The sequence below is a fragment of the Sparus aurata genome, chromosome 1 (assembly GCF_900880675.1).
Source record: "Sparus aurata chromosome 1, fSpaAur1.1, whole genome shotgun sequence".
Lineage (NCBI taxonomy): Eukaryota > Metazoa > Chordata > Actinopteri > Spariformes > Sparidae > Sparus > Sparus aurata.
In genome coordinates this window covers 3781402-3805200 of record NC_044187.1, presented here as the reverse complement: position 1 = coordinate 3805200, position 23799 = coordinate 3781402, and the positions used below count along the sequence as shown (strand labels likewise).

General features: G+C 41.5%; 1 protein-coding gene across 1 annotated transcript in view; it reads right to left on the bottom strand.

Annotated features, from left to right (window-relative positions):
• LOC115586709 (cadherin EGF LAG seven-pass G-type receptor 2-like) overlaps positions 1–23799 on the bottom strand; it is a gene marked incomplete at its 3' end in the record, with an annotated part of 196024 nt that overhangs the window by 34277 nt on the left and 137948 nt on the right. The window contains exons 12-13 of the mRNA XM_030425992.1: positions 11077–11265; positions 8832–8929 (exon numbers count right to left, since the gene is read on the bottom strand). Of these exons, the coding sequence (XP_030281852.1) occupies positions 8832–8929; positions 11077–11265 (287 nt within the window). The remainder of the gene's footprint in view (positions 1–8831; positions 8930–11076; positions 11266–23799) is intronic.

The window sequence follows — 23799 nt, the reverse complement described above, 5'->3', positions numbered from 1 at the left end:
TCAAGTCTTTTGCAGACTCCAACAGGTTTTCTTCAAAGATTGTCCTGTATTTGGCTCTATCCATCTTCCCATCAACTCTGACCGGCTTCCCTGTCCCTGCTGAAGAAAAGCATCCCCACAGCATGATGCTGCCACCACCACGTTTCATGGTGGGGATAGTGTGTTCAGGGTGACGTGCAGTGTTAGTTTTCTGCCACACACAGGCCCTCATTTATCAAACGAACGTACGGCAGAAAACCATGCGTATGTCCATTTCCACGCAAACTTCGGCATTTATCAATTTGCTCAACATTGCATTAGTGAATGGAGCCTTTAATGTGCCAGCGCAGCCAGATGAGCCAATGCCCATGGCCAGCACAGCCTCCACTGGGTGCTACATGGAGGAGACAGGACCCCATTCATCGCTTTTACAACGTAAAGTATACCTTAAACTATTGCAAATGCTCTGCAGTATTTAATCAGTAATGTGAAGTATTCTAGGTGAAATTGGCTAAAGGCATTCTAAACACAGAAAATGGACAACATTTAGCAAGGGCGTAACATCAGTTTGAAAAGTAGGGGGGACACAAAAAAGTGGGGGTCTGATTTGAATACCTTTTTAAACATTTCTTCATGCTTTTCATCATATTCCCTGCCACCTAAATCCAACACATTATGATGAACATGGCTATCATGCTTAGTCACAGGTGTGATTGGCAAAGGACAAAAAAGCAGGAAAATATACGGCTCCACTTTGTCTGTCTTTACATTCATTATGTCCCGTTGTCGGCTTCAGCTAAGAAAGCAATAGTTTGCCCCACACGTCCAAAATTCTTAGAACACAGTGTTTCCCCAAGATTGTTTTGGTAACCTAGCAACACTAGGGGGGTCCGGGGTCATGCCCCCCTGGAAGACAATTTTGAAAAATAACCCTTTAAATGGTGACTTCTATATTTTCAGGATTTCAGAATCAGAATCTAAGACATGAGACAAGATAGTGTAGAAGTTGACATTACTGCTTGAAAATATGTTAACCTCTTGAGCATTAGAGAACTTTTTTACCATTATTTTCTTTATTATTATATATTTTTTATGGAAACAGAATCTGTTTCAGAAGTCAGTGGGCCACATGACATGGAAGCTATTGAGAAAAAAAATCCTAATTTCTGCATATTAATATTCATATTTAATAGAGGAAGCACTAAAGTATAGTAGAAAGAGCTGTGACTCATTCATCAAGTTTACTAATAGAATCTGCTGCTAGTTTGGAGTCACTGGGTCACATGACATGGAAGATATTGAAAAAACAGCAATTATTTTGTACGAATATATTTATGCTAGGTAATTCAATGACGGTCCCTAAATCAGTCTCCAGTGACTCAGCGCGAGGCTCTGGAGGTGAGCTGACCTTCCTCCTGCTGCTAACACTGGGTGAACCTCGGTAAAGTCTCAGCTGGACCCGAGAAGAGCTTAGATCGGGCCCGAAAAATCAAGCCCGACCCAAGCCTGTGCACCTTGTGTCCGAGCCCGGCCCGGCCCGACACATTACTGTAATTATGAGCCCAAGACCGATTTAAACCCGACATTTTTTTAATACATGGGCTGTTATAACTGACATTCTCAACTACAATTGCGAGTTGTTTGAACCACAGAAATCTTAATGAATAATGCAACAAGTGCTGTACTTAATGCACTTGACAAAGCCGACACATATTGTCACTGCCCCAGGCGTTACTCTAATCTGACCACTGTTTTCAGTAACGAGTAATCTAACGCGTTAATATTCTCAAACCAGTGATCAGATTAAAGTTACTTATTCAAGTCACTGTGTGTTACTATTATTTTTGTCATTTTCCTCAGTAAAAATAGATATTTTTGCTTTCTTCTTGCGTCTTGGGGAGTGACGTCACATACGCAAGAAGTCACGTTTTAGCACGAGGACACTTAGGTGTAACACCACGCAGCGACACAAACAACATGGAGGGAGGAGAGAGATGCGCGTTTTCTAGCTGGAAATATAGTCATTATTTTGAGTTATTAAAAAACAAAACACAAATGCTTGATCAAGGGCCCGCAGATATTGGCCTGTTGCAGCCTTTGAATGCAGCATCATTACACAAACTATCCATGACTTGATTACTAACCTGGCATACGCTGGTGTTGCATCAGCTGGGCGGAGTTTGCCATCAAATTAATGTAAAATAAGCACATCAGTTTATGCCGGGGTAGGTTAATCAAGTAGACCTAATGTTTGAGTATCGGACGCTTGAAAGCTACTGCGTTCCGCTGGATTGAATAAAAGTGGGGGGGACAAAAATGGGATTTTGGAAGGTGGGGGGGACATGTCCCCCCTGTCCCTAGTGGATCTGGATCGTCACAACCCGGGCTCTGCTGGATCATTGCTCTCCTCTGTTTCACTATCTCCTCATATCTATATTTCTGTTAACCTTGATGCCTCTCTCTGTCTGTTACTAATGATCTTGTGTGTCCTGCCCTCTTCCAGGTCAGCATGGTGGACAGGAGGTCGTCTGGCTCGGGCACCACTTGGTGATGCCTCGTCCTGCTCGGTCGTCTCCTGGATCCACTCACTTTACATAACTTGTATCAGATTTTCTGTTGATGTAACTTGTAAACTGTGAATTGTTGCTCTTTTCTGTACACGCAACATCTATGACATTTAGTAATTTAAACATTTTATTAAGGCTTTTTTAGAGTTTCATTAATTTCTTTTAATGTGTTATTTATTGCCTCAAGTGCGCCGACAACTGAGGCCAATAAACTGCATATTTCTGTTTGTCTGTCCAGGACCTCGGCAGTGATGATGTTTGGTCCTCGCCGACATGATGCTGGTGCCTGGCTCTGAAACATTTAAAAACACAGTAAAAATGTATACCCATGTAACATGTGTAAGCCTAATTATGTGTAAGAAATGGTGTACAGTCAGAGTTTGATAGATTTTACAATACAAGCAAACGGGGGTTGTTAGTTACCATTCTGCTCTGGCTAGGACGCGAGTGCGTCTGCGACTCCTCCACCACTTATGCTAGAGATCGGCTCTGACCCAATCAACGAAGCAATTTTTTCCTCTGTCCCAGTTAGGATCAGGCTGGAGTCTGGTTGGCCTCCTCCAGTGTGCCTGATGCTGCGCCTAAGTGCAGCAACACGCTTTTTGGTGGCCAGCTTTAAATCCAACCAGTGGCGTAACTATCGCCGGTGCAACCTGCACCGGGGCCAAGACGCCATCAGGGGCCCATGAAGGAAGAAAAAATAACAAACAGCTGTCCAGAATTGCCACAGGCCCCTCTTTTTGTGAATGAAATAGCTGCGGGCGGGTCGGTAAGGTAACGCTGAGTGGCTGGTATAGGAGGAGGAAATGATAATTTGTCCAATCACCAATTATCAAAATATACACCTGCACCCGACGTTTAAAGGGGACCCTGCGGGTGATTGAAACCCGGCTATTATTTGGTAATTTATGGTAGTTACCAAGGCAAGCGCAGCAGAATAAATAAATGAATAAATAAAAATAAATAAAAAAACGGCCATCGGCCATTATTGATCGGCCCACCGGGAAAAACCCTGGTACTCCCGATGGCCAGTCCACCCCTGCAATAGCAGTTCTCTCGAGTGGCTGTGCGTGCGTGTGCGTGCAGTGCGCTTCGGACGATCTCCAGGTGTCCTTCGGATTATTCAAAATAGCTAAACAAGGAAGATGGTGCCCTGTTTAAGACCGTTATTGCCAGTAATTAATTAACCCCTTTTCTAACAAGTGATAGTCTCCTACATGAGTCAAATGTCAACATCTCTCTATAAAAGCAAGAAATCTCTGTCTGTGTGTCCCTCAAATATCTCTGCGGATCAGGATCAGACTGACCTGAGAGTTTCAACATGGCTGCTGCACGTTTCAAGGGTGTGCAACGTCAGATTTGTTTGGACTGCAATAATACCGTGAATCAATTATTTCATAAATAATTGACCAATTCTGCGAGCATTGCTAACCATAGCCACTACAGTCACGCGCGAACCAGAGCCAATCACTGCAGAGCCCACCGCCACCCCCCACCTTAAGAAACAAGCAGATTTATACCTGCAGCGGCGCAAGCTGGACCGGGATTCTGCCAGCGGTTCGGTCCCGTTCTGTTCTGTTCATCTAAACTGACTGTTGTGGATTAATGAGACTAATCGAGTCTGGACCGAGTCTGTTCGGGTCTGAGGAGATCTGAGGACAACAAACTGGAATAGGAATCTGTGGATGTTCGTGTGTAGCTAGCTGCTAGCCCACCCACCCGGCCCACCTCCCGAGTCGATGGACGTGCCGGTGCGTCTAAAACCGGACTTATGGTAAATAATGTCCACCACGCTTTTTAGTGAACATTGCCGTCACGTTTGCTTTGTGTCTGGTGCAGGAAGAAACGGTAAAAACGGGCTTTTGTCATGAAAGTATCCAAGCAGCAAGTGTTTGAATGCAATAAAACACGTTCCTATTGGTGGAAAAAGGCACCACACCAACCAATCACACAATTCTTTGACAAAACATGTGATTTGGTTGCTGAGGGACAGGGGAAGTTGTGGGAGTGACGCCGCCAGAAGAGAGACAGCGAGATTTATGACATTTAGTGTGTTTGGAGTGTATAGTTAGTATGTTATATAGTGCTTAGTGTGTAGTGGAGTTGATTTTTTGTGTTGTGAGTCAAAACAATGAGGAGATTGCTGAATGTGGAGCAGGCCGTGCCTGAGCCTGAGGTGTTGCCTGCATTTAAATGTAAATAGTTACATATAACTTTGTAAATTTCAAAAACTTATGCACAAATTTAGCAAACAACAATTTATTTTTGCATTATAAGTAATAAAACTGGTTCGTTAAACAAATTTGTGGTTTTCACAGTAAAAAATCTAACTTTTTTCTACTAGGATTTTATGTTTTTTGTGATTTTAGGTCTACTGTGTTAATACAGTATGTCAAAATGACAAAATAACTGTACAGTCACATATGTGAGGTTGTGCTGAAAATAATGACACCAAACAAGGTAAAGTAAATAGTTTTTAAGGTGAAATATAATGGTATAATCAAAAGTAGTCAAAAACGGCCACTTTCAAACACAACCTCATTTGGCCATCCATGAAAAAGCCACTTAACCTCCCACTTTTCAGAAGGAATACATGTTTCCTACGGGCACTGCACTAGTGTGAAAATAATCTCAGGAGGATTCTTGCAGCTCTCCTGTTTTCTGACACTTTAACACCCAGTGATGAAATGATTCATCAGTAAAATAATTGGTGGACAGTTGTTGGCTGCAGCCTTCCTTGTTACCTTTCCTGCATTTTAAAATTCACCAAAACTTTGAACTCAGAGGTGTTTTTGAAAGATCCTCATTTTGTTCTGAGGAGGCTGGATATTGGTATTAAACTATGTGTGTGTTCTTTTTATTATTTTTAAATTCAAACCCTCCAATTTCAGGACGATCTCATCGCTCGTGTTCAGTTCACATCTTGTAAGAAGACGGTTTTATATCCTGTTGCTCCAAATATGAAACATTTTGACGTTCTGATCTTTGAAAGTATTTTTATTTACAAATCCAGAAACAGGAGAAAGTCTTTTTTTCTCACTGATTTTATTTCAGACATTTGCAAATATCAGAAAACAAAAATTCCAAACAAATTCAAATGGAAAATATATTTTTACAGATTGAGTACATGGAAATAAAAGTTACTGCAGAGCTGCTTTTATATTATTTACATTTTTGAAAAAAGAGACAAAGAATAAAAGCTGCATCTGAAAACAAAAGTAGGCAGGTGACATTTGATTTATATTCAGTGTTGGTCACGTTACTTTTAAATAGTAATTAGTTATAGTTACTTCTCCCAAAAAGTAACTGAGTTAGTAACGGAATTACTCCAATATAAAAGTAATTAGTTATCAGGAAAAGTAACTCTTGCGTTACTTTCTTTTCTTCCCCTTTTGAGCTCGGCATTGATTTTAATGTACTCTGCGTCTATGTATTTAGAAAATGTCTCTCTGCATGGCGGACCGGCACCTGCTCTCCCTGGTATTTAGCCAATGAAGGAGTCTGGGTCAGCTGTTGATAGCGGGAGCATGTTCTCAACAACATACCTGCCTATCATTGCATTCAGTTCAGTCTGTGTCACAAGTTTTAGTGAAGCTGGAGCAGAAACATCCAGCTTTAGCTGCTCGGACGGCTCTGTGTCCTTCTGTGTTAGCAGAGCTCACGTTAGCCACACCTGCTATCATCATCAACAGTGTCAACAACGGAGTTTTTGGCCACTAGTGTTGTAGAAGCACGTGCAGTTGAGAGATGCTTCATTAGATCAGAGTTGCTTAAAACGGACGTGGACAAAAGAGGTTAAAGTAGTGTCTGTACTTCCACTTTGAAAACGTTAACTTTCCCTCTGGACTCGCCATTTCTGCAGCTCACCTCTGCTAGTTTGTGTTTGCGAGGCTGTGTGATTTGTGTGTAAACCAAACACAGCCTCTGATTGGCTTACAAACTGTCACTCTACCTTAGAGAGCCAATCATCACCTCTGCGGTTGTTCCGCCCCTCCCTCCTGCCTCACCTGAGAAAAACAAAGCAGGCCTGCTGCTCCGGTGGCTGAGAGCCGAGTCGGATAACAACAGCTTCAATGAGAAACTTCAATTTGTAACGCGCCACATTTAATAGTCGGTAACGGTAACGATGTTGTTACGATGGGAAAAGTAATTCATTAGATTACTCCGTTACTGAAAAAATAACGCTGTTAGTAACGCCGTTATGCTTAAACGCCGTTACTCCCAACACTGTTTATATTAAACTATAAACCTGGAAGAATGGCCAAGTTTGCTTAATGGCAGCCATTTTATAAATAAATGATCTAAATAATAATCAATAGATCAATTAGTATACTCGACTGTCGTTTCCAGCACAGAAGGAATGTTTCACCTGAAATAAATCAGATCGTTCTGAGAATAAAGTGTTTGTTCATGATTTATCTCTCAGGATAAAAACAAAAAAAAGTTTTAATTTAAATATGAAACTGAACTTGACAGCAGCTGATCAATAAAACTGAAACAGCTGTTGTGGTGTCTGGATGTATGGAGGCCTCAGAGTGACACAGGAACATTAAAAATTAATGAATTGGTTGTGAATGCAGGAGGCATTCAAAATTATGTTCTTCTGCATGCATATTCTTTATTTTTCTGCTTATTTTATCTTCCGGGTCAGAAAATTTGGCCCTTAACTCCTTCAACATTTTTCAACAGATTATCTCCATTCAAACACAGAATATTCATCTCAATTGGGAATCAACCCTAACCCTAACGTGTGAAACGACTTTCTCACCTGAATTCAACTTTTTCACAGCATTCATACTTTTTGCAAATTCGCACTTCAAACATTGGAAACCTTTTAGCCACTTTGACTTTGAGATTTTTGCATTGGTGTGTATGTGGTGGAATGCTGATAGCCAGAGTGGAGGAGCCAACTGACAGAGTGGAGAGGAGCTCAAAAAAATTCAGAAAATCTAGTCTTCAAATCGCCACCATTTCCAAAATGTTCACTCCAGCAGAAAAATCAGCTTGTAGGTACACTCGTGCTCGTGATTACAGTAACCCAAATATTTTCATTGAATGTAAATTAATGTAAAGAGGCTCTGAGAGGCAACAAAGAAAATAAATTATGATGATGCAATTCTAACTTTCATCTGTAAAAACGGATTCAAAAATAAATGTAAAAAGGAAGACAAAGAGCGATAATAATGTGAAAAAGTTGACCTAGTATAATTTTTTTTCTTCATCTATAAAAACTGAAACTGACATGCATATATGAACACACAAGGCTAAAAATTATCAATATTTTTAGATCATACTGGAAGAAGTGGGAGGACTCCGTGGCCCCACGTCCCCTGTCACCCCTGGTGTCAATATAATGTCCCACACCAGGAAAAACAGACTAACAAATTGACATTTACATTTTTAAAAAGATCCTGTTGGGGTCTGTAACAACAATTACTCAAATCTATCCTGGAGCCTTTTTGCATGTTAGTGTTCAAAAAATATTCATCAGAAATAAAGACATTAACAAGAAGAACCAGTCAGAGCCACGCTGTGTTCAATCTCACAGAATGCCAATCAATCCCAACATGATCAGGGGCAACACGACGTCCGGAGTGATGCCCACAGCCTGGTTGAAGGTGGGGCCTTGAGGCCCTAACACAAACTGAAGACTGTACCCGAACACATTGACAAGCTCCACCCTCACAGCCTCTGATTGGGTCTGCAGATTCCTGATGGATCAGGAACAAGAGGTCAGCTCCAACAAACACTTTTTAACCTTGTTCAGGAAAGAGTTCTATATAAATACTGTTAATTATTATCATATTACAGCTGTCCCATGACTAACACGGTGAAAACAGTGAATGACAGTTTGACGTGTCCATCTTCAGTGTTTTCTTTGGATAAATAATTATTTTTTCTTGTAGATGCTCATTCACACTTTAAATACTTACATTTAAATCAACAAGAAGAAGCAGGACTGTAAATGGAAGCTAATTAATATATAAATCTGTCTGGTTCATGCTGGATGTTGTCATTAAAAACTTAAACTCTTACGTTGTGACTTCTTCACCGGACACCACCGTGCCTCCATCCAAACAGATGAAGCGGACCTGAGTCCACACGGCTACCCTCCGCATCCTGAACCCAGAGGCTCTTCTGTTAGTGTTGGATACCTTGATGACGTCCACGGTCCAGCCAAGAGCGTTAGTTAAAGACCTGAGAGGAATTAATAAATTACAAATTATATAAACTCAAAACAAAACATCTCAATATATTCTCTATCGTGAGCTGAACTTGTCCTACCTCTCCATGTCGGGGATCTTGTTCTCCACAGTGTTAGCTGGCTGGTTCAGGGAGATGACGACCACGTCGCTGCTGCTCACATTTCCCCCGACCGTCACCTGGAGGCAGAAGAGAGAGTGGTGAGTAGGGATGTATACCGAGGACCGGTACTTTTTGGTACCGGCTCCTAATTGGGTCGGTACCCAATTAGGATTCATGACAAATGGTACTGTTATCGGTCTTTTTTTTTTTTTTTTTTACGTTTTTTAAAAAAAAAATTTAATCGGTTTTTGACATGGATGGTTTCTGAACATCTACCCAACTGTAATGACTACAAACTTAACAACAAACTCCGTGGCTTGACGTCGCAGAAACGAAACCGGCTGCTGCTGCCACGATGTTGCAGTCTTTAGCGTTAGCTGGGCTGCTTGCTTTACTCGCTTTGTTATAGCAATCAAACACGCTGTGCTCCTTTAGCTTCATACTATAAGCGCGCTCCAGGTGTTTGGTGATGTTGCTTACCCCGAGTTTCCACTGGATTCTGTCCGCTGCGTTACGACTCCGACCCGGTTTTGCTCCGCCATCCGGTAACCCCCACCGTTTGCATTTTGAGTCAACCACGGCGCATTACATTAGACAGCTGGCGTCGCGAGGCCGAAGAGTTTCCGCAATAATCACATAATCACTCGGCACCGCAGTTATAGGTATGTGTTATAAAAACAGCAACAGGAAGTGTTCCCAACCGAAGGATCAGCAGAAGAGCTTGTGTTTGTCTCTTTTTTGAGATTTGTGTGCTGGTGTCAACACAGTGCGTTTTTTTTTTTTAAAAGTAACCAGATGTTATATTGCTATTTCGGTACTTGACTTCCTGTCTCCTCGGTGCTAAATTCAGCTGAATTGCTGCGTCATGCTCCGGCATCCACCAGATATAAAAGTCCTGGTTATCTGTTCAGGAGTATTTGAAATTGTATAGCTTCTGTTCTGTTGAAGCTTTATTATTACCTTGTGGTAATAAAAAGAAGGTTGAATCTTTTAACAAATTGCAAAGTCTTTATTTTTTTTACACAAAATTACATTACACCTGTTTCTCTTATCTTCTTGCACTACCTACCAGAAGGCTTACCGTCTTTCCCCATTTCTTATATCCACGCCCAGCGCAATTTATTTTTTAATCCTTTATCAATTAGGAGGGCATCTTCCCCAGGCTTCATGAACTTACTCTCCATCCTACGTGATGTCTCTGCTCAGGCATCTATGCAGCATAGGACTCGGTTGAAGCACATATTTCCAAGACCCGCCCCATTCTACTTCTGATTGGCCAATAATGTTAGTTTGAGAGAGAGGGATGTGTTCCTCTCATATCACTGGCAGGCGAACTCACAAACTCAAAAGTGATATCAACACATTTTTTTTTTTTTTTTTAATATAGGACAATTTTTATTTTTCCAGCAGCCAAACACCGCACACCGGAAATCCAGCATGGATGCCGGAATACTTTAAGCCCTGCATTTCTTTTTTTTTTTTTTTTTTCAAATTACTGTCATGTCATGTGTTCAATGCCTTATTGATCCCTCGTAGAAGAAACTGAATTTGAAAAAAGTAGCAGCTCGAGGTAGGAGTTGACGAAGACGAGAAATATCAAATAGAATAAAAATAAACTTGAATGAATAGAGTAGAAATACCAGTTTGTGCTGGAGGAAAACATGAATGCTTTTAGTTTTATTAAGAACACAGAGCAGCGGTGCACTTTGACCTCTTGTGGTCAAAATTAGTGTTACAATAACAAAACTTTTTTTTTCTTTTCTTTTTTCGTCTGACAAAACTTCATTCAACTGTTTTCACAGATGGATAAAAAGAAACAATTGAAACTGGATCACCAGAATCTTTTTTTCTTGTCACTTGTTGCTAAAATAAAGTCTGCAGATAACTTCTTGGTGGTAAATACTGGACTGACGGTAACAAACATGGTGACACATCAGTTTCAGGTATCTTATAGAAAATTAATAATACTTAAACATAATTATTTTTTAAAGGATGAAATGTTTTTTGGGTTTAACAGAAACTTCTTCCTATTTTTAATTAAGTATTTATGACGTATGAATCAGCAGGGAGTCGAGGTCCTTCATCCGTCTTTATCAAAAGTTATCGACACACATTTATTTTGTATCTGGCTCCTTTAGGCTCAGATTTGTTTTTGGCCTCTACTGGATGCTGATTTTTTTTTCTTACCTTTCTAACAAACATCTGTACATTCTTCTCCACTCACCTCCACCGTGGTCGTAGCCTGAAGTCCTTGGAGGTCGTTGGCGTGCACCTTCAACTCAACCTTCTGTCCAGCCAGCTCCACTGCTGACACCACAGACACCAGACCGGTGGACGGATCCACGTCAAAATAAGTAGCGTCTTCCAGACTGTAGACCAGTCGACCCTGGTCACCCACATCGGGGTCTGAAGCCTGGGGAGGGGATGGATTTAGAATTAAAAACATTAATCATTAGTAGTATTAATACATGAATATGTCAAAGTTTTGGTCAGTGTGTCAAGATGGATGCCTTGTCCTCTCTACTTGTTGTGCTGAGCAGGAGCAGCGTGCAGGATCGTCTTTTCTCAAGACTGATCGACCCAAAGTTAAATACAGTCAGTTTGCTGAATTGATCCATCAGGTTTTGCTGATCTTGGCTGCTTCGTGGCAGTATCACCTGTTTGGACGTCTCCACTTTGTCTCAAACCTTTGAGCTTTTGACAGTCATGGAAACGTTCCAGTGAGCGATCAGATAACACGTTCAGTGACCACATCGCTCACAGCTCAAACTGCTCAGATAAATTACTCATGTTTATCAGCTCTGCTCTCACACAACACAGAGGAGACATTCTCATTTCTTTCATTACAGTTTGTGTTTCTGGAAACGAGGAGGATGTTCTCCAACAAATGTGAGCCGACAGCGTCTGGGCCTGTCCTTACCGTGACAGTGACGACGGGGGTTTTATACACAGCGATGCTGACGATGGAGGCCTCGTAAAGCGGTTTGGAAAACTGTGGAGGCTCGTTCACGTCCTCCAGCTGAACTGTGACCTGAGGGAGAAGAAAAGACAAATCAAAATACTGAAATCAATGAAAGGTGATGTTGACAGTCCTGTTTGTTTCTTAACACAGATCAGTATCAGTGACGAATCCAGGTACAAAAGGAAACTTACACAGAAAATCTCATTCATAACCACAAATATTTGTAATGATCCCTGCAGAATAAACTCAACCATGTGTCACGAGAGTTGCTCAATTGTTTCAGACAGAAGTGGTTATATAAAATGTCCTTGGAGTGAGAATTGAGAGAAGATTTGAGATTTGAGCGGATACAAAGTACTGAATCATGTTTGAAAACTTTCCGTGTAGATTCATGGATGAAGAAGAAAACAACCGTCAGCTGCTCGATTTAAAAACTTTACTGCACAACCACCTGTCAAAAACATCAGTGCTATGGGACTTCCGGTATGAGGTGTGCGTAGTACACATGTCCACAGCTTGCTCCCACAACTGAACTTTTACTCTACCTTTTAAAACCGCTCCTTTCACTATTTTTTTTTTGTTTGCAGTAGGCTAAGTGTTAGTGCTGACTATTTTTACATGCAGTCATGTCTAAAACAAAGAGAAAGCAAGATAAAGATGGATCTTCTTCATTGTCCGCTAGCATCACCATGCCAGAACTTAGCTCTCTATTAGAAGAACACAGGAAAGCATCGTCTGCGGATTTTAAGTCATCTTTTGAGGCACTGACAACCACACTGGATGGCTTACACTCAACTGCTACAGACAATGGGCAGTGGATCAGGTCTTTGGAAGAAAACGCTAAAGAGGTGGACCTTCGTCTCCAACGACTAGAGACAGCATGTTCTACTCTCCAACATGACAACGAGTCGCTGAAAACTAAGCTAGCTGACCTGGAGGGACGCAGTAGGCACCAAAACATCAGGATCATCGGCCTACCTTAGACACTTGAAGGCTCAAGACCAACCGCGTTCTTTTCCCAACTACTTTTGATGTTTTCGGCATGGAAGTCCTCTCTTCACCCCCTGAGCTCGATCATGCCCATCAGAGCCTCACACCCAAGCCTACCAAAGGAGAAAAGCCACGACCTGTCATCATACAGCTTCACCGCTTCCAAGTAAAGGACCTGCTCATCTGTGAGGCTTGCAGACGGGGTGACCTGTTCTACAAGGAGCACAAGATCCGACTCTACGAAGATTACGGTCCCGACACGCTGAAGCGATGAGCGTACAAAAACTACATGGTTGAACTGTACAAGCACGGATACAAACCGGCTCTCCTGTATCCATCCAAGCTCCGAAGCACCCTCCCCAATGGCGTGAAGACATGGATCCAGTCTGCCTCTGAGGTTGACAACTTTGTCAAGGACTTGAACAAAGATACATAAGCCAGTTTTGTTAATGCATTCAAAGTGTGCCTGAAGGGAAAGTGTGCTCTCCCAGTTTAGTGCTGTTTTCTCATAATGTGCACTAGCGCATGTGCTGGGTGCAGCTAAACATGATGCTAGCAATCAGGAGTTGTTTGCACTGCAGACACCTTCCCAAACATTATCTCCACATAGCTAATGGGCTATCTACAGTAGCCTGTTTAGACATTCATGTTCCACTGTTTAATAGTATTTTAACCAGGTATAGCAGACAGTGCATTAATATCTGAAAATGCCTATTGCAGTTAAGTTGGTGTTCCTCTTGAGGTTTTTAAGATGCAATGTTTTACTTGTAGTTTACTGAGTTGTGGGATCAGCGCGATAGATTTGAGGAAGTATCAAGTTATGCTGATTAGTGAATCGGTGAGTTTTACGCTGCTGCTGTTTCTTGCAGCAGCAACGGGGTTTAGGGTGGGGCGACTGTTTGTGTGGGGGGAGGGTGGTGTGTTTTTGTCACTGTTTTCTAAGTTTTGTTTTATTGTGTGTATTGTTAGTTTATTTTATATTATCATTTATGCGCTACTGCTATAATTCATAGTGTTAAACCCAGACAGATGCTTTATTCCCTCTCTCTGATGCCGAGTTGCGGTAGGGGGTGGGCGGGGGCATTCATAGAGGCAACATTTCCACTCACACCATCAATCCCATCATAAAATGGCTAGTACAGTCTCATTATCTGCACCGTGGGGCTGTTAGATTCACTAGTTGGAATGTTAAAGGCCTGAACTCTCCTGTTAAGTGCAACAAAGTTAAAACCATCTTAAATCCTTAAACACTAAAATTGCCTTTTTACAAGAGACTCACCTTAAGCCATTAGATCACGTTAAACTTCGCAGAGGTTGGGTGTGCCAACTCTTCCACTCCTCATTCTCAAGTAAGGCCCGTGGGGCGGCAATTTTCATTTATAAATCTGTTCCTTTCTCAGTGTCCACTGTCATTTTAGACCCCAATGGAAATTTTTATAATTATTACAGGTAAAATTGGAGGCAATAATCTGGTGTTGGCAAATGTGTATGGCCCAAATTGGGATAATGATAACTTTGAGGATCCCAACTGCAGAAGGGCAGAAACTGTTCATGTGGTGGGAGGTTTTGGTCCTGATGCACCGCAGCCTCCTGCCAGCAGGGAGAGTGTCAAAAGTCTGTGACTGGGATAGGACGGGTCGGCTACAGTCTTGCCTGCACGCCTCAGAGCCCTCGAGCTGTGCAGGTTCTGAAGGGATGGAAGGTTGCAGCCAATCATATTTCAGTGAGGACACATAAATAACTGGTGCAGCACAAATAGCCAATCTCCTCCATGGCTTCAGATTGAGGAAGCCTCACGTAGTCCCTCTTTTCTGATGTCTCTGTTGTGCCTCCCCCCTACTTCATCACCGACTGTGCACTCAAGCAGTGTTGTAGTGAAAAGCTGCCTTAGAATCGGGAATCAGTTCAGGTGGCACTTTGGGCTACAGTTAGTACCTGTCTTGTTTCCAATACATTCTTACCGGCTCCCCTGCCCTCCCTCCCTCTACCCTCACTGACACCATACTTGGAGTTAACCCCAATCTCAAAGGTTCCATTTCAATACTGTACAATACTCTTCTCAAAAGTCGGACAACAACCTCCGATGCTTTACGCAATGCGTGGTCTGCAGAGCTTGGTGAGGATATAGGTCCTGCTGCCTGGGAGCAGGCTCTAATTTGGGTCCACTCATCATCTGTCTGTGCTCACCATGGAGTTTTACAATGCAAAGTGATTCACAGAGTTCATTGGTCTAAAAGTAAGCCAGCTCGTATCTATCCTGACAGTAATCCAAACTGTGACAAGTGTCACCAAGGACCAGCCAATCTCTGTCCTATGTTCTGGTCTTGCCCCAACCTTGCTCCCTTCTGGACGTGCGTTTTTGAGTCCCTCTCAGCCATCACATCTGCCAACATCCAACCTCACCATTACTTGCCCTGTTCGGTGTCCTACCCATTGGCGTCTCACTGCCGTTCTATTTTGCTGAACTTGTTGCCTTTCTCATACTACTAGCAAGACGTGCCATTCTGTTGCGATGGAAGAGCCTTTGCCCCCCCTCTCACTCTCAATGGATAAAGGGTGCTCTTCATTTTATGAGATTGGAAAAAATCAAATACTCCCTTCGTTGAAGTGAAACTCTCGCCAAAAAGCAACCAAGGCTTTATTTGTGACTGAATATGAGTCAAACCTTCGTGTAAATGCAGGCTTGAGGAGCGGTCCATCATTACTCTCCTGCCTGTTAGGTCACACTTGGGGATCGACACTTTTTGTCTGCCATGACAGCGATGCGCCGGAGATCCAGCTCCTACGGTGCGTAGTTCCAAAACCTTCTTTTTAGTAAACTCGGCGTACACAAACAATGTTCTCAATGCTCTTGTTCATGTGTAGAGACCCTGGTGGTACTACTAGCAAAGTTTCATGTTGTGTCGAGCCTTCTTAGTGTTTTAAAAATAGTGATTTTGATGCTAGCATAAGAGTGCCCCTGCACTCCATTAAAAATGAGCTTGCCTGAAAACGAAACTACAGTAAATCTTAAAAGTGCCTTTTTCGGTGTAATTATGCATTTACACGAAGGTTTGACTCATATTCAATTGGTTGCTTTTTGGCGCGAGTTTCACTTTAAACTGTCTCTTTATTAGTACCTTGTTTCACAGACTGAAACGTTTTATTAATTTCACTTCATGTAGGAGGTCTATCATACATGTGTTATGCTCAAAATCCCATAAATATATCATAAAAAAAACATCAGTGCTGCAGTGGATACAAACTGATCTGCTGGCAGCTACCGGTGTGGTTTAGATGTGACAACAGACAAAAGAAGCATCTGTTTCTTTAAAAACAAAACAATGTTCAGTTCTTCGAGAGGTTAGCATAGCTGCTATAGCATCAGTTACATCAGAGCTAGGGAGTTTGGGTGCGGTGTGGCCTGAGACGCAAAGATGTATGACATGTTTTTTGGTCGCTCCTCTGGAATGTGATTTTAATACAGTTTTACTAACATTTTACGTTTGTCCACTGTCTGCAACTTCAAGGTGATCAAACGGTTTTTGGGAGCCCTACATCTTGAGAGTCAGAACCGCGTTAATGTTGAGCTCTCGAGCCAAAAATGAGTCTGCCAAGTCCAGGCGAAACAGGCCGCAACACCATCCCTCGGAGCCCAAGTCACCTGAGAGGCCTGGTGCTAATGAAGAGATGCTACGCAGCATTAAGGTAATGATGGATGACAAACAAACTGAAATTGTGGCAAAATTCGAGTCAATAATATCAGAGCTGGTTAAGAAGGAGGTTGCGACTGCTCTCAAACTGCTGCAAGAAAAAGTCTCCCTGCAAAGTGGAACTATTAGTAGCCCTTTTTAAATAGAAAAGGCAGCACATTTGCTCCAAGGTAAGGGTGGCAATCTGCCCCCTTGTCTTTCTAAAAGGGAGGCGTAATATTCCTCCTTTTCCAAAAGCCGCCACTTGTACCACTGGGGTAGGCGTAAACATGCTAAGTTGACGTGAAGCACTGTTACGGCCGTCGCCATGCTCTGCCTCTGTTTGTCTGTGTGTGTGTGTTTGTATGTGTTGTCTCTGAGTGGACCTAGCCGCAAAAAGGACGGCCAATTGGCGGCTTATTGCCCAGTATAAAAACGGCTAGTGACTTGGAGGGCTTGGCTAATGAGCACTCGGACCAACTAACTAGCATGCAAGTGAATATAGCCAAGCTACCTGCTATGGTGGAGTCTCTGGGCAAGAAATGTGAAGAATTGGAGGCACGCTCTAGATGGCATAATATTTGAAGGTAAGTAAGTCTGTAGGTTGGGTCCCTCTGCCTGAGGGACCCAACCTACAGAGTTTATTGCCAAACTTTTAATGGACTTGTTGGAACTCGACGAAAAACCCAGGCTGGACAGGACCCACTGCACATTGTGTGCTTGACCAAAGGAAGGAGAACCACCACGTCCGATGGTCATCAGGGTGACACAATTTCAAGTAAGGAATGTTATTCTACACCGCGCTGGACAGAGCTCTCCTCTGCTGCATAACGGGAGAAAGATGTACATGTTCCCGGACTTTACACCAACTGTGGAAAAGTGGAGGGTGGCATCCGTCTAGGTGAAGAGGGAGCTCCATGCCTGTGCTAATGTTAAATTCGGCCTCCGGTACCAGCTACTCTACACATCACCATGTCGAGCGGCTAGACCTACAGATTTGAAGACCCAGACCAGGCCCTGGAGTTTGTCAACAAGAGACTCAAGAATCCAGCCCCTGAGAGTGACTAACTCTGGAATCCACAAACGCTTGTTGGATCGGTTTGTATATCTGCGGCAGCAGGCTGCAGATCCAGCAGGTAACAAGCATGTTATGCCGCTGTTTTGTGTACAGATTGAATACAGTATTGTCTGTGCACTGACTGTAAATTTCATTGCTCCACTTAGAGCATATTGGTGCTATTATTCTATTTATTTATTTCTGTCTCTGTCAGTCTCTACTTATGAGGGCATTTCTGGCTCTGGAGAATGTAGTGCTTTTGAACCTGTTGTTTATTTTTATTTTTTTATTTTTTATTCTTGACCCTTTTTTCTGTTTATTACTTTATTTGTTTTTTATTTGGGACAGCCCATATACTCATTCTCCGAGGTGGTTTAGTAGTAGGTTGAGCTGCTGGCAACGGCAGGTTTTACTTCAACGTGGGGTGAGGTAGCATGCATCACTGTGTGGATGCTTCTGCTTGGTGAGGACGAAGGTGGGCTGTTCTGTTCAAATCTGGGGGGACTGTTTGTTTGTGTAGTAGTTTTTAGGGGTAATGGGTTGGCACCTATGCTACTTTTCCAGATGTATACTCCATACATGTATATTGCCTTTTTTTCTTGCTGTTTTTGTTTGTTACATACTGAATTCTCTGTCGTTTAATGACCCAGGTTAAGAGATCACTAGCCAGTGTGGGTGGGGATGCTAGATTTGTTTAAACTGTAAGGGCCTAAATAATCCAATCAAGCGCAGTAAGGTGTTGCACTACTTACACCACCTGGATGCTCATATAATGTACAATGAACAAAAATATGAATGCAACACTTTTGTTTTTGCTCCCATTTTTAATGAGTTGAACTCAAAGATCTAAAACATTTTCTATATACAAAAGACCATTTATCTCAAATATTGTTCACAAATCTGTCTAAATCTGTGTTAGTGAGCAATTCTCCCGTGCCGAGATAATCCATCCCACCTAACAGGTGTGGCAAGATGCTGATTAGACAGCATGAATATTGCACAGGTGTGCCTTAGGCTGGCCACAATAAAAGGCCGCTCAGAGGAAATCTAGGGGGGAAGCTAGCCAAACTATCTCAATACATCACACTCTTAGATTCTTTACATGCAGTCTCAAAACTGCCAGATATCGAACAAATGACTTTACAAGATAAATGTATGATCTTATGTCACAGCACACTACTGAACTTTACTACATTCAAGATCCAAGTTTTATGAACAGGGAGATAAGACCAGCAAACTCTTGGCCCATCAGCTAAGTCAAATATCTGCATCTCAGTTAATTCCTCAAATTGAGACTGGCTCACGTGTAACATATGACCCATTATAAAATTCCATAAAAGTTTTATTGATTTCCAATTTGCTATGTTCGTGTGATTGTCCTCATACCTCTGTAGATATGATCTCCTACTCCTACTTTAAAACTCCTACTCTGGATCAGGTTGCATCTGAGGAACAGGATTGTCCCATCACAGTAGTTGAGATTGAGGCAGCAGTTAAATCATTACAAAGTGGTAAAAGTCTGGGCCCAAATGGCTTTCCCACCAAGTTTGATAAAACATTCTGGGAACAGCTGGCCCCACACCTATTAGAGATGTTCACTGAGTCTTATAATCCAGGCAAACTTCCCCACACCCTAAACCAGGCATGTACTTCTCTGTTTTTAAAGAATGGTAAAGACCCACTTTCATGCGGTTCATATCGACCCATTAGTCTGTTGAATGTTGACTTGACAAATTATTGTCCAAGTTGTTAGCCAGACGCTTAGAAGTAGTACTCCCTTCAATTATATCTTTGGATCAAACTGGGTTTATTCGTAATAGACACTCTCTAGACGCACTGTTTTTATTTATCTTAGGAAGGTGTTGAAAACGGGCAAATCTCTAGGATGGGATGGGATTCCCCCAGAGTTTTATCTCACCTTTTGGGAGGAGTTGGGACGGTACTTCTTAGCCATGGTTCATAAAGCTGTTGAAGTTGGTGCCTTTTTCAATGATATGAACGCCGCCTTGATAGCTGTATTGCCCAAACCCAATAAGGACGCCTCCAAATGTGGGAATTATAGAACATTGTCTATCCTCAATGCAGAAATAAAGATTTTTGACCGCATACTGGCCTTCTGACTAGAACCCCATATAACTATGCTAATTAAGAATGACCAGACGGGTTTTGTGAAGTCACGACTTGCTTCTGACAACGTACGGCGTCTGCTTCATGTAATTTATGCTGCCAAGGATATTCCCTCTCCATGTGCAGTATTAAGTCTTGATGCAGAAAAAGCCTTTGATAGGTTAGAATGGGAATATCTGTGGATGGTTCTACAGCGCTTTAATTTGGGTCCAACTTTTATCAATCTAATTAAACTGCCGTACAATAACTCATCGGCGATGATAAACACGAATGGTGTCATATCAGATAAGTTTAATCTATCACGCTCATGCCGACAGGGTTGCCCGTTAAGCCCTTTTCTTTTTATTTTGTCAATAGAGCCCCTCGCACAGAAAATTCGCCAACACCCAATTATTTCGCCCATCACTTTTAATAACACCACACACTCCATATCGCTGTATGCTGATGACATATTATTATACTGTGATAGAGCAGCCATATCACTGCCGCATATTTTGGATACTTTTGACGAATTTAGCTCTCTATCTGGATATAAAATAAATTGGACAAAATCTGCGCCCCTCCCCTTAAACTCTCAACTGAACTTGAGCTCACTACCTCAGCACATCCCAGTGGTCAAACATTTTAAATACTTGGGGGTGGACATTTTTCCTTCATTGTTTATCACTGCCAATAAGAATTTTCAGAGCATATATAATAATATTGAGGCAGATCTTAATAGATGGTCTCACTTGCCAAAATCATTACAAGCCCGTGTGTCAATTGTTAAAATGGATATTCGTCCATGCATAAATTTCTTTTCTTCAATGTTGCCTTTAGCACCTCCATCTGATTACTGGAAAAAAGTCCATTCTTTGGTCTCTAAATTCATATGGGGAGGGAAACGGCCGCGCGTGAAGCTAACTACACTTCAACGACATAAAACACAGGGCGGTCTTTCCGTACCTAATTTTAAATACTATTTTTGGTCATTTGTATTGAGACCACTTACAGATTGGCTTAACCCCAATTCTGATCCCTGTTGGAAACCTATAGAAAAGAACCTAGCATTCCCACACAGATTGGAGGATCTGATTTACTCCGCTGTCCCTTTGAAACGAGCTAAGCTACGGCTTGGTCCCATAATGAGTTTCCTCTTATCAACGTGGGTTATTGCTGAGAGGGAATCTAAAAGTACATGTAAATGGCACCTGTGTAGTCCACTCTTTAACAACTACTCCCTACTCACTGGGGGGGTCCCATTCTCATCCCCGGACTGGAGTTCTAGAGGCATCCATGTCTTAGCTGATGTATGTAACGAAAATGGGCTTCGTGACTTTAATGATTTGAGACTGTCTTTTCAATTGCCTGGAACATCTTTATTTCTGTACTTTCAACAACGATCATCCATGAAAGCATATGGAGTTCCATGGATCTCTCCTATTACTATCCACCCTTTGCACTCAATTCTGTACAATAGAGGACAAAAAAGAGGTTTGGTCTCTCCTATAAGACCCTTCCTCTTTTGCATGTATGGTCTAATGAACTGAAGCACTACATCGGAGGTGACTCACTGGACTGGGAAAAGATTTGGTCCTCAATTGTTTTTGCTTCTAAAAACCAGATCCATTTCAACTTTATCCACAGAACTTACCTCACTCCAAGAAGAAATTTTCCCATGAAACGTTTAACATCTCCAATCTGCACCCTGTGCTCAGATGGACTTAGAGGCTCATATATGCATATGTACTGGGAGTGCAAAGACGTGAGGCTTTTTTGGGGTGAGATCTGTTCTACTCTATCGAATGTACTGGAAGTCATTATACCTTGTTCTCCCACTGTGCTACTCTTGAATGATACCACCTCACTAAAGCTAACTTGTTCGCCGCCGCCAGACTTTCTTTTTTCTTTCCCCCCCCCCCCCCCCCCCCTTATGATTGCAGTGTACCTGTACTGTTTCCGGACTGCTATACATGTTTACATTTAAAAGCAATAAAAAGTTGTTCACAAAAAAAAAAGGAAGGTGTTTAATATGGTTTATAATCCATCTCAAATTGCTCTCCCAGAAGCTTTGATAGTGTAGGACGCCGATATTTAAAAAAAAAAAATTTTGGGGAAATTTGGTTTTGGGAAAAAATTTGTTTCATGGGTTAGGTTACTACATGCTTCTCCTCAGGCCATGTTCAGGACAAATGGCACAAATTCTGAACATTTTCGTTTACATCGTTCTACAAGGCAGGGTTGCCCTTTAAGTCCACTTTTATTTTCCATTGTGATGGAGCCTCTGTCAATTACTCTGCGGTCTCATCCTGATATATGTGGTATAACCAGAAGTGGTGTCGTGCTGAAGGTCAGTCCAAAGTTTCAAGAAGCATTGCAGTCATACACAAAGCAAAACAATTACTGGATCATAATTCTCTTCGCACACTGTACTGTTCACTGGTCTTGCCATATATACATTACTGCGCTGAGATTTGGGGAAACACTTACAAAACTTCATTATGGTCACTTACTATCCTGCAGAAAAGAGCAATAAGGACTATTCACAAGGTCAGCTACTTGGAACATACAAATCCACTTTTTATACAATCAAAACTACTGAAATTCACTGACATTGTATCTTACCAAACAGCAATTATCATGTACAAGGCAAAAAACAGACAATTACCAGAAAATATACAAAATTTATTTAGAAATCGGGAGGGAGGTTATCAATTAAGAGGGGAACATCATTTTAAAAGATTAAACAGACGAACAACCTTGAAAAGTTTCTGTATATCTATTTCTGGTGTCAAGCTATGGAACAACCTAAGTGAGGAACTCAAGCAAAGTCCAAATATCAACCAGTTCAAGAAAATGTACAAACACATGTTATTTAGCGGGTACAATGGATAATGGTATTAATGATTATTGGTGATCATCACTTATTAATTGATGTGGCATGGTGATGAGAGGCAGAGTGTGTGTGTGTGTGTGTGTGTGTGTGTGTGTGTGTGTGTGTGTAGGGTTGTGTGTTTTTGTGTGTATGTATATGTATATATACAAGCATGTATATGTGGGTGGTATGTGTGTATGTAGATATATATATATATATATCAATTTCATTTAGACAAAGGGGTGAGAGCTAACAAGCTATGCTTCTTCTCACTCCTTTTCGAATATGTTATTTGTTTTACTTTTTATCATTATTATTTTGCTTCCTCAAAATCTTCATTTCCATATTATGTTGTGTAAATAATTTGTTAAATAGCAATCAGGAAGCCGTGTTCCATTTTGCATATTCGGAATAAATTTAAAAAAAAAAGAAAAAAAAAAAAAAAAAGGTGGAGCTGTTTGCGGATCATCTCCTGTTGCTTTTGTCTAATCTGCCACGTTCTATTCCTGCAGCCCTCTCAGTCCCAGAAGCATTTAGTAGATTCTCTGGATATAAACTTAATCTTAGCAAAAGTGAAATGTTTACTGTTAATGGCGAGGTGAATGAAAATTCACTTCAACATCAAAATTTTCCATTTTAGGTTGTGAACTCTGGCTTTGTTTATCTTGGAGTATGTTGCCAAAACATTGTGGTTAATCTCTATAGGAAAACTTTGCTCTCTCTGCTCCCAAAAATTAAAAAAGATTTTGAGCAATGGTCCCTACTAAATCTTTCTATATCAGCCAGAATTACTGCAATTAAAATGAACATTTTTACGCTATTTTTATATCTATTCCAATGCATTCCGATCTTCCTTTCTCTTTCGTTTTTCCATAAAGTAGAAAGTCTTATTCTAGATTTTACTTGGAACAAGAAAACTCCTCGGTTGCATCGACAAGTTTTGCAGAGGCCCAAAGCTCTAGGCGGAGTTACCAAACTACCTTTACTATTAATGGGAAATAATCATTAGAAATTTGAACTATTGGGTTAATTATGGAGATATTGAGGTCCCTCCATCATGGTTGATCTTGGAAGCAAATTCTGTTCATCTGGTATCATTGAAAGCTTTACTGTACTCACCCTTGTCTTCTTCTATTTATGGTTATACTAACAATTTGATAGTGGCCTCCAGTATTAAAATATGGACTCAATTTAAACATCATTTTGGCCTGCAAACACTTTCTATTGGGGCTCCACTTACAGCAAATCCTATTTTACTCCCATGATTATCGGACAGCACCTTCTCT